The sequence below is a fragment of the Amblyraja radiata genome, chromosome 20, assembly GCF_010909765.2.
Source record: "Amblyraja radiata isolate CabotCenter1 chromosome 20, sAmbRad1.1.pri, whole genome shotgun sequence".
NCBI classification, from domain to species: Eukaryota; Metazoa; Chordata; class Chondrichthyes; order Rajiformes; family Rajidae; genus Amblyraja; species Amblyraja radiata.
Genome location: NC_045975.1, coordinates 4397563 through 4413150, shown reverse-complemented (window position 1 = coordinate 4413150; position 15588 = coordinate 4397563). Strand labels below are relative to the sequence as shown.

The following is a 15588-nucleotide window of genomic DNA, read 5'->3' as shown; positions in this document are numbered from 1 at the left end:
GGTCAACCTATTGCAGGAAAGATGTGGACATACCCTGAGTTGCTGCCTGTCCCGCTGAGTTACTCCAGCATTGAGTGTCTACAATCACAACCATCTTTGCTTAAGGCAGTCGTGACTCATGGAGAGTTTCCACTTTGATCCCAATTGACTTCAGTTCGATGTATGTTACTGGTGTTCGATTAGTTGCTGTTTTTGGGGGCAAGGGTCGGTGCTTCCCACCACACCTCTGGAATTGATAGCTCATGCGAGTTGAGTTGAATCTGGGTTGTGATTAATATCGAGCTGAGTGGTCTTGGCAGCACTTTAAACAATCGTCAGTGGGCGGGTTGTCGGAGATTAAGTGTCATTTGATTATATACTTCCTGACTGCCGTTTTTCACTCACGGTGTTACGGATCAGGAGAACTGTTGGTGGAACATTGACATTCTCCGATATTAGGTAACCTCCAGCCACATCCCCTTTCTTGCAGATAGCTAGATAGATAGATCGATAAGATAGATAGATAGATAGATAGATAGATAGATAGATAGATAGATCGATAGATAGCATAGATAGATAGATAGATAGATAGATAGATAGATAGCTAGATAGATAGATAGATAGATAGATAGATAGATAAGATAGATAGGCTAGATCGATACGATAGATAGATAGATAGATAGGAAGAGAGGAGGAGAGATAGCATAGAGAGATATAGAGAGACGATATATAGATATAGATATATAGATAGGATATAGATATATATAATATATATTAGAAGGATGAGAGGAATCTTATTTAAAACATATAAGATTATTAAGGTTTGGATCACGTTAGAGGCAGGAAACATGGTCCCGATGTTGGGGGAGTCCAGAACCAGGGGCCACAGTTTAAGAATAAGGGGTAAGCCATTTAGAACGGAGACAAGGAAACACTTTTTCTCACAGAGAGTTGTGAGTCTGTGGAATTCTCTGCCTCAGAGGGCGGTGGAGGCAGGTTCTTTGGATACTTTCAAGAGCGAGCTAGATAGGGCTCTTAAAAATAGCAGAGTCAGTGGATATGGGGAGAAGGCAGGAACGGGGTACTGATTGTGGATGATCAGCCATGATCACATTGAATGGCGGTGTTGGCTCGAAGGGCCGAATGGCCTACTCCTGCACCTATTGTCTATTGTCTATAAAATAGCAAAAACGACAAAACCAATGCCCCCAAGTCTATGAAGTCGAGAGCTTATTTGGAGGTTGTCGTGCTTGGTAGCTTGATGGCTGTTGGGGAAGAAGCTGCTCCTGAACCTGGACGTTAGGGTTTTCAGGCTCCTGTACCTTCTTCCCGGTGGCAAGGGTGAACAGAGTGCCAGGAGAACTGAGGCAAGATCGGCCAGCAGAATAGTGGCGGGGCAACTTTGAGGCGCGGAGTGGCTTACTCCAGTCCTCTGACGTCCTTGCCTGTTTTAAGAGGCAGCCTAGTCCATGTGCATTGATGGATTCCTGGAGCATAAATAAATCATGTCGCCTGCAGGTGGAGAACGGTTCTCCTTTCTCTCCGCATGTGAAATGTACCTGCGTTCATTAGACAGAGAGGGGGAATGGAAATCTGAGGACACCGTTGATGAATATTGGTGATGATATTGCTAGACTCCTGGCTGGTTCACCATTGAGATAAATGAGAACCTATTTAGGTTCTGCTTCTTGGACAAGTGTCACGCTTCCCACAGCAGAGAAAACACAAAACATCCAGCAGCAGGTAGTTACATATGTTATTACTTTCATAAACCATGGCAATTCTTTTATTGATTTAGATTGTGTTAGAAAATGAACTGCCATTATCCAGCAGCATTGTGAATGGTGGAACTCATCAGCCTTTTATAATCATAGTGAGCGATCGATTTGTCTCGGTTTGTCAGTTTTGAACGCTTTAATTGAATATTAACCCGTTTTCCCTCACGTTCAAGTCTGCCGTTCAAGTGACGGTGATTGCATTAACAAGATAACAATGGTGGTGCTGGACCAGCGGTTGAGTTGCTGCCTTGAGACCCGGGTTCGATCCCGACTACGGGCGCTGTCTGTACAGATGCTGTCTGTACGTTCTCCCCGTGACCTGCGTGGGATTTCTCTGAGATCTTCAGTTTCCTCCCACGCTCCAAAGACGTACAGGGTTGTAGGTTAATTGGCTTGGTTATAAATGTAACATTGTCCCCAGTGTGGGTGGGATAGCGTTATGGGCCTGTCCCACTTACGCGACTTTTTCGGCGACTGCCGGCACCCGTCGTAGGTCGCTGAAAATGTTCAACATGTTGAAAATCCAGCGGCGACCAGAAAGACGCTACGACTCTTTGGGCGACTGAGGAGACGACTCACGACCGTACAGGCGACATGTCGCGGGGTGACGCCTGTATGGTCGTGAGTAGTCGCCCAAAGAGTCGCACCTTGTTCTGGTTGCCGCTGGATTTTCAACATGTTGAACATTTCCGGCGACCTGCTGCGACTATGACGGGTGCCGGCAAGTTGCCGAAAAAATTGCTTAATTAGGACAGGCCCATTAGTGTGCGGGGATCGCTGGTCGGTGCGGACTCGGTGGGCCAAAGGGCATGTTTCCGCGCTGAATCGCTGGAGTAAATCAGCAGGTCAGGCAACATCTCTGGAGAAAAGGAATAGATGACATTTTGGGTCAAGACCCTTCTTTAGACTGAGAGAAGCTGGCGGGAAACCAGAGATATACATGGTAAATAGACCAAAGATATTCAGAAAGCAACGTTCAAGCCCACAATGGGCTCCACCTTTCCTGTTCTCCAGAGATGTCGCCTGACCTGCTGAGTTACTCCAGCTTTTTAGTTTAGTTTACACACTAGGGACAATTTACATTTATACCAAACCAATCCACCTACAAACCTGCACGTCTTTGGTGTGTGGGAGGAAAGTGGAGATCTTGGAGAAAACCCACGCGGTCACGGGGAGAACGTGCAAACTCCGCACAGGCAGCGCCCGTAGTCAGGATCGAACCTGGGTCTCTGGCGCTCTTTGTGCCTAACTTCGGTGTTAACCTGTATCTGCAGCTCCTTCCTACACATAGTGAGTATTTGCTGGTATAAAGTAGATGCTGGATCCATTCTCAAGGGTTTTATCCACGATGAGCTTGTCGACAAGAGCAAAGTAACTTCAACACTCGTTACCAAAGGTGTTCAAATGTGAAGTGCGATTGGCAGTGGTGACTAGTGCAGAGCTGTGCATTTAATGCAACAAGTGTTTATAAATTCAAATAAGCTCCGAACTACATAGACTTGGCGGCATCAGTTTTGTCTTTTTGAACTATTGTTTGTTTATATGTGTGTGTGTGTGTGTATAGAAATGTGTGTATGCATATGTGTGTGTATGTGTGTGTATATATAGAAATGGTGTGTGTATGCATATGTGTGTGTGGCTGTATGTATGTGTGTATATATATATGTGTGTGTGCGTACATATATGTGTGTGTATATATGTGTGTGTATACATAAGTGTGTGTGTGTGCGTACATATATGTGTGTGTGTATATATGTGTGCGTGGGTATATACGTGTGTGTGCGCATATATATGAGTGTATGTGTGTGTGTGTGTGTATATATATGTGTGTGTATACATGTGTGTGTGTGTGTGTATATACATATGTGTGTGTATCTGTGTATGTGTATCTGTGTGTGTGTGTGTGTGTGTATCTGTCTGTGTATGTGTGTATATGTGTGTGTTTGTAGATGCAAAATGCTGGAGTAACTCAGCGGGTGAGGCAGCATTTCTGGAGAGAAGGAATGGGCAACATTTCAGGTCGAGACCCTTCTTCAAACTGATGTCAGGGGAGGGGGCAGGAGTGTGTGTGTGTGTGTGTGTGTGTGTGTGTGTGTAAGACTGAACATTTTCTCGATTATGGTATTGTTTACAGTGTACTATGTTTACACATTCTGTTGTGCTGCTGCGAGTAAGAATGTCATTGTTCTATCTGGAACATGTGACAATAAAACACTCTTGCGGCATCCCGTCAGGAATGGTATTTGTTACCAAGAACCTGAGGTGGTGACGCCACCCAAACAGTTCAGGCCACGGATTATTATAAGGAGGATTCACTGAAGCTCGGTGCAGCCAACGCCAAGGCGCTCGACCCCTGAAGTCGTCTCTGTGGGGAAAGTCCAACTAAAGGAAGAAAACTAATTTTGTCGTGTTAGCGAATTAGTGTTCAGAGCGGAAATATTCCTTGCATTGCATGTTGCAGTGAGCATTTCGCTGTGGGGTGCGAGAGACTTCCAGATAGACGTCTCTGTGTCTGAATCTCACAAGTCACGGGGTGGTGAACTTGTGGAATTCATGGCCACAGAAGGCTGTGGAGGCCAAGTCGGTGGATATCTTTAATGCGGAGATAGATAGATTCTTGATTAGTACAGGTGTCGGAGGCTATGGGGGAGAAGGCAGGGGAATGGGGTTCGGAGAGAGAGAGATAGAAATGGCGGAGTAGACTTGATGGGCCGAATGGCCTAATTTTTGCTCCTATCACTTATGAACGTGTGTATAGATACTACAATGGTTTACATATGCATATTTGCCACGCGGTGTACTTTGGCTGCAGGCTGTGTCTGTAGACAGTTACAGTGTAGTCCACCAGTTATATTCCCAATGCTCCTTCCCATGATAACTGATGACCCAATAGATATCTATATTTTATTCTCAGCCTCTGCTTCACATTATCTTTGCCCTACTTTCCTCTTTTGAATTATTGAGTTTGCTTTCATTTTCAGCTGTCAATTTTAAATTATTTCCAGTGTTCTCTGTGTAAAAGTTTCATCATTTAAAAAAAAATCTCTCACATGGAAAATGGTCTAGATTTTTTTTATGTGTGTCTCTCTCTGTCTGACCTGAATCTGTTCTCTCGCTGAGTGCTTTGTCGGCTGTAAGATTCCGGTGAAGCTGGTCCGTATCACCCCACTCCTTCGAGAATCGCCGCAGAGTTCAAATATAGAAGGGTGCATTCGGACGACAATCTGGAGGAAATATATTTGAGACAAAATAGGAGCAAGTGTCATAGAAACATAGAAAATAGGTGCAGGAGGAGGCCATTCGGCCCTTCGAACCAGCACCGCCATTCATTGTGATCATGGCTGATCATCCCCAATCAATAACCCGTGCCTGCCTTCTCCCCATATCCCTTGATTCCACTAGCCCCTAGAGCTCTATCTAACTCTCTCTTAAATCCATCCAGTGATTTGGCCTCCACTGCCCTCTGTGGCAGGGAGTTCCACAAATGCACAACTCTCTGGGTGAAAAGGTTTTTTCTCACCTCAGTCCTAAATGGCCTCCCCTTTATTCTAAGACTGTGTGGCCCCTGGTTCTGGACTCGCCCAACATTGGGAACATTTTTCCTCCATCTAGCCTGTCCAGTCGAGAGCGTTTTACTGTCATGTGTCCCGAAACGGAACAATGACGTTCGTTCTTGCAGCAGCATCACAGATATGTAAACATGCGTAGGAAAGAACTGCAGATGCTGGTTTAAATCGAAGGTAGACACAAAATGCTGGGGTAACTCAGCGGTTCAGGCAGCATCTCTGGAGAGAAGGAATGGGCGACGTTTTGGGTCAAGACCCTTCTTCAGTCTGAACGTTACCCATTTCTTCTCTCCAGGCAGGTAAAGATAGTACTGTCAAACCCATTCAGTATATACAAAAGGCACAGGCAAATTCATTTATGTTTAAGAAAGAACTGCAGATTCTGGAAAAATCGAAGGTAGTCAAAAATGCTGGAGAAACTCTGCGGGTGAGGCAGCATCTATGGAGCGAAGGAATAGGTGACGTTTCAGGTCGAGACCCTTCTTCAGACTGAGGGTCACCAATGAAGTAGATGTTAGTTTAGCATTGCTCTCTGGTTGTGGTAGGCAGGCAATAATAGTTCAAAAATAAAAAACAATGCCTCCAAGCCTATTTGGAGGTTGTGTTGAATAGCCTGGTTATCAGGAAGAAGCTGCTCCTGAACCTGGACGTTACAGTTTTCAGAAGCTGCTCCTGCACCTTCTTCTCTCCCGATGGCAGTGGTGAAATGAGAGCGTGGCCAGGGTGGTGTGGGTCTCTGATGACGCTGGCTGCCTTTTTGAGGCAGCGACTCCTGTAGATCCCTTCGATGGTGGGCAGATCGGGACCCATGATGGACCGGGCAGTGTTCGCCATTATTTGCAGTCTTGTTCGTTCCTGTGTAGTCGAGTTGCCGAACCAGGTCGTGATGTGACCAGTCCCTGCTGTTGAGGTCCAAGATAGTATTTGGTGAAATACCAAATCTCCTCAACTTTCCAAGGACATAGAGGCGTTGATGTGCTTTCTTTATGATTGCACCAGTGCACTGGGTCCAGGACAGGTCTTCAGAGATGTGCGCGCCCAGGACAATGAGGTTTTTAACCCTCTCCTCATCAACATGGGCAGGTTTGTGGGTCTTTGTCTTGCTTTGTGCCAAGTCCACATTCAGCTCCTTGGTCTTAGTGAAGTTTGATAGTCAAAGTCAAGCATAGAACAAATGCCTGAGCGCAAAAATGAATGAAGGAGATTAGCCTGGGGCGTTCAAACATGAGAGACGGAGCAGAGAGACAGAGGGCAGCAAACATACAGGTCAGCTGATCATGATGGCTATGCTAGAAACACGGAACTGCAGATGCTGGTTAGTACACAAACAAAACACAAAGTCATAAGGAATAGGAGTAGAATGAGGCCATTCGGCCCATCAAGTCAACTCCGCCATTCAATCATGGCTGATCTATCTCTCCCTCCTAACCCCATTCTCCTGCCTTCTCCCCGTAACCTCTGACACCCGCATTAATCAAGAATCTATCTGTCTCTGGCTCAAAAATATCCACTGACTTGGCCTCCACAGCCTTCTGTGGCACATAATTCCACAGATTCACCACAAAGTGCTGGAGTAATTCAGCAGGTCAGGCAGCATCTCTGGACAAGATGAATCGGCATGGTGGCGTAGCGGTAGAGCTATGGAGGGGGGAAGGCAGAGGAATGGGGTTTGAGAAGGAAAAATAGATCAGCCATGATCAAATGGAGGAGCAGACTCGATGGGCCGAATGGCCTCATTCTGCTCCTATGTCTTATGATGTTCTGAACCATATCAGCCTTAGCTTTCACATTGAATGGTGACACCCTAATTAATTTATCGTTACCATTGTAACTCTAATTGCAGCTGGATTCAAAGAGCTTGTCTCCATTTCTTCCCATATTTAGAGTTACTATAAACCATTAAAACACTCCTTTCCAAAAACAAAATAAAAATGATACGGAAATTTTTTTTTGGAATACAATATGTACTTTTGCCGTCGTACTGTATATTAAAAATACATTCAGGGAGATGATTTCTCTGCCTCTGTTTGAGGATAATCTTGCATCTTGTCACCAGTTGTAAGCAGGAATTCAGTGTGATTGAAAGGACTTGAAATATGAATGAATGAATGAATGAATAAGTTTTTTGTCCATGTATTCACATACAAGGAATTTGCCTTGGTGCTCCGCCCGCAAGTGACAACACAACATACAATGGCAGTTAGGAATGACACATAAAACATTAAACATTAATAATAGAACATTATCGATTAAACATGTGAATTAAATAAAATACCAGAACAAAAGGAGGCTACAGATGTTTGGTTATTGAGTAGAGCTACTACTCGTGGAAAAAAAGCTGTTTTCATGTCTGGCTGTGGCAGCTTTGACAGTCCGGAGTCGCCTTCCAGAGGGAAGTGATTCAAAGAGTTTGTGGCCAGGGTGAGAAATAAGTGCAGCGGTTTTATTCTCTTTAGGAAAGAAAGTTCAGAGGTCAGAAATTTCTTAAAGAACAATCTGTTTTTAGCTCCTCTTATTCCGCTTGGGTAGCTTACAACCCAAAGGCATGAATATTGAATTCTCCAATTTTAGGTCACTCTCATCTCACTTAAACGCTACCTTCTTTTTCCTGTGCCCCTCCTGGGCTCCTATCTATTTTCCCTTTCACCCCCCCTCCCCTCCCCTCCCCCTCTCTCCTCCCCCTCTTGCTCTTTCTGGCTTCACAATCCGAAACCAAAGATCCTATAGCGGAGCAAGATAGACCACTCCTGCTAAATGCAATGGGCTGACGTGTAGTACGCAACGGAACGGAACGTGGGCCTTTTTTTCATCCATTTCCATAACCGGACTCGACCCGACCCGACTCGCAGTGTAATCAACGTTGCGGGGGAACAGTTTGTGTTAATAAATTTAAATTCTGAAAATGAGGAGAAGATTTTTACCAAATAACTTTTATTTTTACAAGGATGTTTCCGTAACCGGCTTCCGTCTCCGCACTAGTATCCTACGGGATCTTTGGTGCGGAGACGGAAGCCAGTTATGGAAATAGGGCCTTAAATTACCCATGAATCTGCCCATGACCGTACCATGTCTATTTCGTCGAGTGGACTATCGTACTCGCTACAGGATCATTGTCCGCAACTGTTCAAACCGGTCTCACACCTTCTGTTCTTATCTCTGGCCTTTGTTGCAACCATCTGCCTATTACAGCCCCTCCTCGCCAGTGTCGACCTATTGCCTGCCGCGCTTTGTCCTGCCTCTCCCCTGTATCCCGTTCCCCACTACAATCAGTCTGAAGAAGAGTCAAGTGATCCCTGGAATGAGTGGGTTAACCTATGATGAGCGTTTGTCGGCACTGGGCCTGTACTCGCTGGAGTTTAGAAGAATGAGGGGGGGACCTCATTGAAACGTACAGAATAGTGAAAGGCCTGGATAGAGTGGATGTGGAGAGGATGTTTCCACTAGTGGGAGAGTCTAGGACCAGAGGTCATAGCCTCAGAATTAAAGGACGTTCTTTTGGGAAGGAGATGAGGAGAAATTTATTTAGTCAGAGGGTGGTGAATCTGTGGAATTCTTTGCTGTGGAGGCCAAGTCAGTGGATATTTTTAAGGCGGAGATAGATAGATTGGTGATTAGCACGAGTGTCAGAGGTCATGGGGAGAAGGCAGGAGAATGGGGTTAGGAGGGAGAGATATGACTGAATGGCGGAGTAGAATTGATGGGCCGAATGGCCTAATTCTGCTCCTATTCTTTATGACCTTATGAGTCAAGAATGTTTTATTGTCATGTGTCCCAGGTAGAACAATGAAATTCTTACTTGCAGCAGCACAACAGAATGTGTAAACATAGTACACTATAAACAATATAATATACGAGAGGAAAAAAAGTTGTGTGTGCATATTCATAGAAATCCACATATACGTGTGTGTATATACATACATATCTGGTATGCCAGAGACAGTATCTCTGGAGTATAGTCAGAGGTGACACTGCTAAATTAAATAGAGTGTCAGAAAGTATATGCGTGTACACAAATATATATGTGTGTATGTAAATACTGTACATACTGTACATACCTCTATACATGTACACATTTACACAAGCAAGGTCTTGTCCCCGAATATCCCCATCCATGTTCTCCTCAGATGCTGCCTGACCCGCTGAGTTACCCGCATAATCGCTGGTCGGCGCGGACCCGGTGGGTCGAAGGGCCTGTTTCCGCGCTGTATTTCTAAACTTTACACCAGCATCTGCAGTTCTTTGTTCCTACAAGCTGCTATAGTTGGTAACTTGGCGTGTGCCTTGTTTAATGTGTTAATGTTGTAATAAATACACTATGGATGTGATGCTTGAATGTTTACACTGGATTCCGCTGTTAAATGGTGTTGCCCTTGTTGCACACGTTGCAGGTATTTTGAACTGGAGAGCAGCGGCCAAAGAGATGAGATAAGATATCACTACAGTTTCAACGGGAGATCCCGGACTGAGGTGTTTCCGTATCGACTGGCCGACGGTCTGTGGCATCGCATTGCGCTCTCTGTCAGCGCCTCCCGCCTCTTGCTTCATGTGGATTGTAACAGGTAAGATCAGCGGTGCTGTTCGAAGGGCCGAATGGCCTACTCCTGCACCTATTGTCTATTGTCTATTGTCTACATCATGGCATCTGCAGCAAGAGGCGCATAGTTTACACGGTGCTAGGAATTCGACCTGGCGCTAAACTAAATCTTCTTCTTGCGTTTGGCGTGCACAGCCTAAAGTTGTAGGCCAAGGGTAGTCAACCAGGCCAGGACAGCATCAGTTACTGGGTGGATGACTTTGATGCCCCCAGGGAAAAGCCTCAATGGGCAGTCATTCACATGTTCCCAATGTTGGGGGAGTCCAGAACCAGGGGCCACTGTTTAAAGCCCCTGTCCCACTGTACGAGGTAATTCAAGAGTTCTCCCGAGTTTTCCCCTGATTCGAACTCGGAGAATGTCCTTAGCGGGTCCGTAGGAGTTCGTGGATGTCTCGTCTCGTCGCGGCTCGTACGAGTAAAAAGTAAACATTTTTTTCATCACGAGTATTTTTTTACTCGTGGACATTTTTTACATGGATGAAAAAACGTCACAAGATTACCGGATTTCCCAAGTACCTACCGTTAGCATTACGAGCCGCTACGGGACATCCACAAACTCCTCCGGACCCGCTACGGATATTCTCCGAGTTCGAATCCGGGGAAAACTTCCCCTGATTCGAGTCTATCTTCGGTTTAAACCAGCATCTGCAGTTCCTTCCTACACAGTGCAGACATGTTTGGTTTGAGAGCATTAACGTTAAGTGAACAGACTAAAAACAAAGTAAATTGGAAATCACAAGTTTAAGATTAATTCCCAATTGATAGCTCTAAATTGCTTGTATTGCAGCATAAGATTGTTGCAGGCAGCAGCAGAAATTCAATCTTTTTTTGGGTCTGAGGTGCAACTTGTTTTCATACATCTTAAATGTGCTCATTTGTCAATCTTCACCCATTTTTGATTTCAATCCGTGTTATTGAGTTCAATGAATCCGTTTTCTGTTATCAATGGTTGATTATTGTCCCAAAGGAAAGTGGGTTGCAACTCAAGATGATTCAATATTAATTCCAGGGATGGCGGGAGTGTCATATGCTGAGAGAATGGAACGGCTGGGCTTGTACACTCTGGAGTTTAGAAGGATGAGAGATGATTTTATTGAAACATGTAAGATTGTTACGGGTTTGGACATTTTAGAGGCAGGAAACATGTTCCCGATGTTGGGGGAGTCCCGAACCAGTGGCCACAGTTTAAGAATAAGGGGTAAGCCATTTAGAACGGAGACGAGGAAACACTTTTTCTCACAGAGAGTTGTGAGTCTGTGGAATTCTCTGCCTCCGAGGGCGGTGGAGGCCGGTTCTCTGGATACTTTCAAGAGAGAGCTAGATAGGGCTCTTAAAGATAGCGGAGTCAGGGGATATGGGGAGAAGGCAGGAACGGAGTACTGATTGGGGATGATCAGCCATGATCACATTAAATGGAGGTGCTGGCTCAAAGGGCCGAATGGCCTACTCCTGCACCTATTGTCTATTGTCTATAATATTCAACTCAGGTGGTGCATCGGTTGAGTTACTGCCTTACCGCACCAGAGATCCGGGTTCGATCCTTGCTACGGGTGCTGTCCTTAGAGCTTGTACTGTACATTCTCCCAATGACAGCGTGGGTTTTCTCTGGGTGCTCTGGTTTCCTCCCACATAACAAAGACGTGCAGGTTTGTAGGAGCCTTTGCTCCACCTATTGCACTGGGGTTTGACTTGATTGTATTGATGTGCAGCATTGTCTGATCAGCTTGGATGGTGTGCTAAACAAAGATTTTCACTGTACCTCGGTAAACGTGTCAATAATGAACCCAGACCTAAACCTATCCCACAATATGGCGTTGAAAAAATTTGTGATTAGAAATTTGTCTAGCACGGTGGCGCAGCAGTAGAGTTGCTGCCTTAAGGGCCTGTCCCACTTAATAATAATAATGGATGGGATTTATATAGCGCCTTTCTAATACTCAAGGCGCTTTACATCGCATTATTCATTCACTCCTCAGTCACACTCAGTGGTGGTAAGCTACTTCTGTAGCCACAGCTGCCCTGGGGCAGACTGACGGAAGCGTGGCTGCCAATCTGCGCCTATGGCCCCTCCGACCACCACCAATCACTCACACACATTCACACACATTCACACACAGGCAAAGGTGGGTGAAGTGTCTTGCCCAAGGACACAACGACAGTATGCACTCCAAGCGGGATTCGAACCGGCTACCTTCCGGTTGCCAGCCGAACACTTAGCCCATTGTGCCATCTGTCGTCCCAAAAACTTAGCCCATTGCGACATCTGTCGCTCCCACTTAGGCAACTACAGGCAACTAGGCTGTCGCCACATGGTCGCCGGGGTGTCGCCTGTATGGTCGTGAGTCGTCTCCTCAGTCGCCCAAAGAATCGTAGCGTTTTTCTGGTCGCCGCTGGATTTTGAAATGGTCAAACATTTTCGGCGCAGTGGGCTTGACGCCAATGAGCGTAGCTTGACTTTTCCTGACTTAGGTGCTATCGTAGGTTGTCGCCGGGTGCTGACTTCGGTGAATTCCATTGGCGACTACCTACGGCAACCGGCGACGGGTACTGGCGACTGAATTGTCTTAAGTTGTCTTCAGTTGTCGCCGACAGGGTCGAGCTTGTCGCGGGTGGACGTAGCTTGTCGTAGGTGTGGTCGTACGTGGACGTCCTAATGGGTCGCCGGTTGTCGGTAGCTTGACGTCGACTAGGTGGTGGTTTGTTGTCGACATTGTCGTGGGGGGGGGGGGTCCAGTCGCTGGTTTTTCGGCGACCTGCTACGACTATGACAGTCGCCGAAAAAAATCACCTAAGTGGTTCAGACCCTTTACAGTGCTTGCAGCGCCAGAGACCCGGGTTCGATACTGACTAAGGGTGCTGTCTGTACGGAGTTTGTACGTTCTCCCGGCTTTCTCAGAGAACTTCGATTTCCACCCACACTCCGTTGACGTACAGGTTCGTAGGTTAATTGGCTTGGTATGAGTGTAAAAATTGACCCTAGTTTAGGACAGTGTAAAGGACCTGTCCCACTGTACGAGGTAATTCAAGAGCACTCTCGAGTTTAAAAAAAAATCTAACTCGTGGTAAGCACGTAGAATGTAAATAGTGGGTACGTCGGAGCTCGGGACGTCTCTTAGCGGCTCGTAACACTAACAGCAGGTACTTGGGAAACGCATTAAGCTCGTGAATCCCGTGAAGATTTTTCAACATGTTGAAAAATGTCCACCAGAGCCCCAAGTACCTACGAGCTTGCTATTACCGTAATTCTCCGAGTACGAATCAGGTGAAACTCGGGAGAAACATAGAAACATGGAAAATAGGTGCAGGAGTAGGCCATTCAGCCCTTTGAGCCTGCACCGCCATTCAATATGATCATGGCTGATCATCCAACTCAGTATCCTGTACCTGCCTTCTCTCCATACCCCCTGATCCCTTTAGCCACAAGGGCCACATTTAACTCCCTCTTAAATGTAGCCAATGAACTGGCCTCAACTATTTTCTGTGGCAGAGAATTCCACAGATTCACCACTCTCCGTTTTTTCTCTCATCTCGGTCCTAAAAGACTTCCCCCTTATCCTTAAACTGTGACCCCTTGTTCTGGACTTCCCCAACATCAGGAACAATCTTCCTGCATCTAGACTGTCCAACCCTTAAGAATTTTGGAAGTTTCTACAAGATCCCCCCTCAATCTTCTAAATTCTAGCGAGTACAAGCCGAGTCTATCCAGTCTATCCAGAGAACTCTTGAATTAGCTCGTACAGTGGGACAGGCCCTTTAATGTGCAGGGATCGCCGGTCGGTGAGGACCCGGTGGGTCGGTGAGGACACGCTGTATCTCCTAAACAAAAGATCAAAACTAAACTTGTTCTCCAGATTGAGACCTGCAGTCGTGACCTTTAGATTCGCAGTTGAGCACGACCAGCTGAGCCAAGACTGTTATCTCAATCCATATAAAAAGCAATTTAAACATTGTTTAACAGCATCAATCAATATTGCAACAGTTTGTCTGAAGTTTTACTGTCGAAATCCATATTAACACCAGTTTGAGAAATGATTATTAAAAGTGCCAAATTTGACAGATTTCTCAATCTGCCCTTTTAAACATTGTAATATTTTATGTATTGCAGTTAATATATTTGAACCGTCTATTTTAAGAAAGTATTAAATATGCAAGATGAAGAGAACTAATTTTCTTTCTCTGCATAATCTGTGAAATTAGTTTCTCTGAACATGCAACAATTACCACCCATGAACACAAATCCTGTTGCAAAAACACGGTCAGATCGATGTTCGTGAGCATCAAAATGCTTGAGTGAATCTCCTGTTTAATTGGATGTCTTTAGATGTAAGCAGTTACGATGCATCCTATTTTGCCAGGTATAATAGATTTTGTGAGTCGAGGAATCTTAGGAGGGCTGGAACATTAGTTTGGAGATACAGCGTGGAAACAGGCCCTCCGGCCCACCGACTCCATGCCGACTAGCAATAACGTACACTAGTATCCTGCACACTAGGGACAGGGTGGTGCAGCAGTGGAGTTGCTACCTCACAGCACCAGAGACCCGGGTTGGATCCTGACTGCGGGTGCTGTCTGTGCAGAGTTTGTACGTTCTCCCCGTGATCTGCGTTGGTTTTCTCCGGGATCTCTAGTTTCTCTAGGGGCCACAGTTTAAGAATAAGGAGTAAGCCATTTAGATCGGAGACGAGGAAACACCTTTTCTCGCAGAGAGTGGTGAGTCTGTGGAATCCACTGCCTCAGAGGGGGGTGGAGGCCGGTTCTCTGGATGCTTTCAAGAGAGAGCTAGATAGGGCTCTTAAGGATAGCGGAGTCAGGGGATATGGGGAGAAGGCAGGAACGGGGTACTGATTGGGGATGATCAGCCATGATCACATTGAATGGCGGTGCTGGCTCGAAGGGCCGAATGGCCTACTCCTGCACCTATTGTCTATTGTCTATTGCCACCAGTACATGTTTGTAGGTTAATCGGCTTGGTATAAGTGAAAATTGTACCTAGTATGTGTAGGATAGTGTTAGTGTGCGGGGATCGCTGGTTGGCATGGATTCAGTGGGCCGAAGGGCCTGTTTCAGTGCTGTATCTCTAAACTAAAACTAAACTAAAGCCAATAAATCTACAAGCCTGCACGTCTTTGGAACGTGGGAGGAAACCGGAGCACTCGGAGAAAACCCAGGTGGTCACAATGCACGAGCTGTACTACTCAGTAGGCTGCTTTCTGGCACCGCGGTAGAGTTGCTGCCTTACAGCGTCAGAGACCCGGGTTCGAGCCTGACTATGGGGGCTGTCTGTACGGAGTTTGAAACGTTCTCCCCGTGACTGTGTGGGTTTTCTCCGGGTGCTCCGGTTTCCTCCCACACTCTAAAGACGTACAGGTTTGTAGGTTAATTGCCTTCTGTAAAATTGTAAATTGTCCCATTTATGTGTAGATAGTGCGAGAATACGGGATGATCGCTGGTCAGCGTGGGCCCAGTGGGTTAATGGGCCTGTTTCCGTGCTGTATCTCTAAACTGCTGTGCTATCCCTATAGTATATGTTGTGGTACGCCTTTCTACCTTAGTTACTTAGTGCTGATCATCTGGGTTTGGTGGTGTGGACAAGTGTCTATTATGTAGGAGGGAACTGCAGATGCTGGTTTACACCGAAGATAGACACAAAATACTGGAGTATCTCAGCGGG

The 15588-nt window shown here is 45.9% G+C and overlaps 1 protein-coding gene across 1 annotated transcript in view; it reads left to right on the top strand.

Annotated features, from left to right (window-relative positions):
- The window catches only part of LOC116984381 (protein kinase C-binding protein NELL1-like), a 170965-nt gene that overhangs the window by 17976 nt on the left and 137401 nt on the right, over positions 1 to 15588 (top strand). The window contains exon 4 of the mRNA XM_033038539.1: positions 9712 to 9882. Within this exon, the coding sequence (XP_032894430.1) occupies positions 9712 to 9882 (171 nt within the window). The remainder of the gene's footprint in view (positions 1 to 9711; positions 9883 to 15588) is intronic.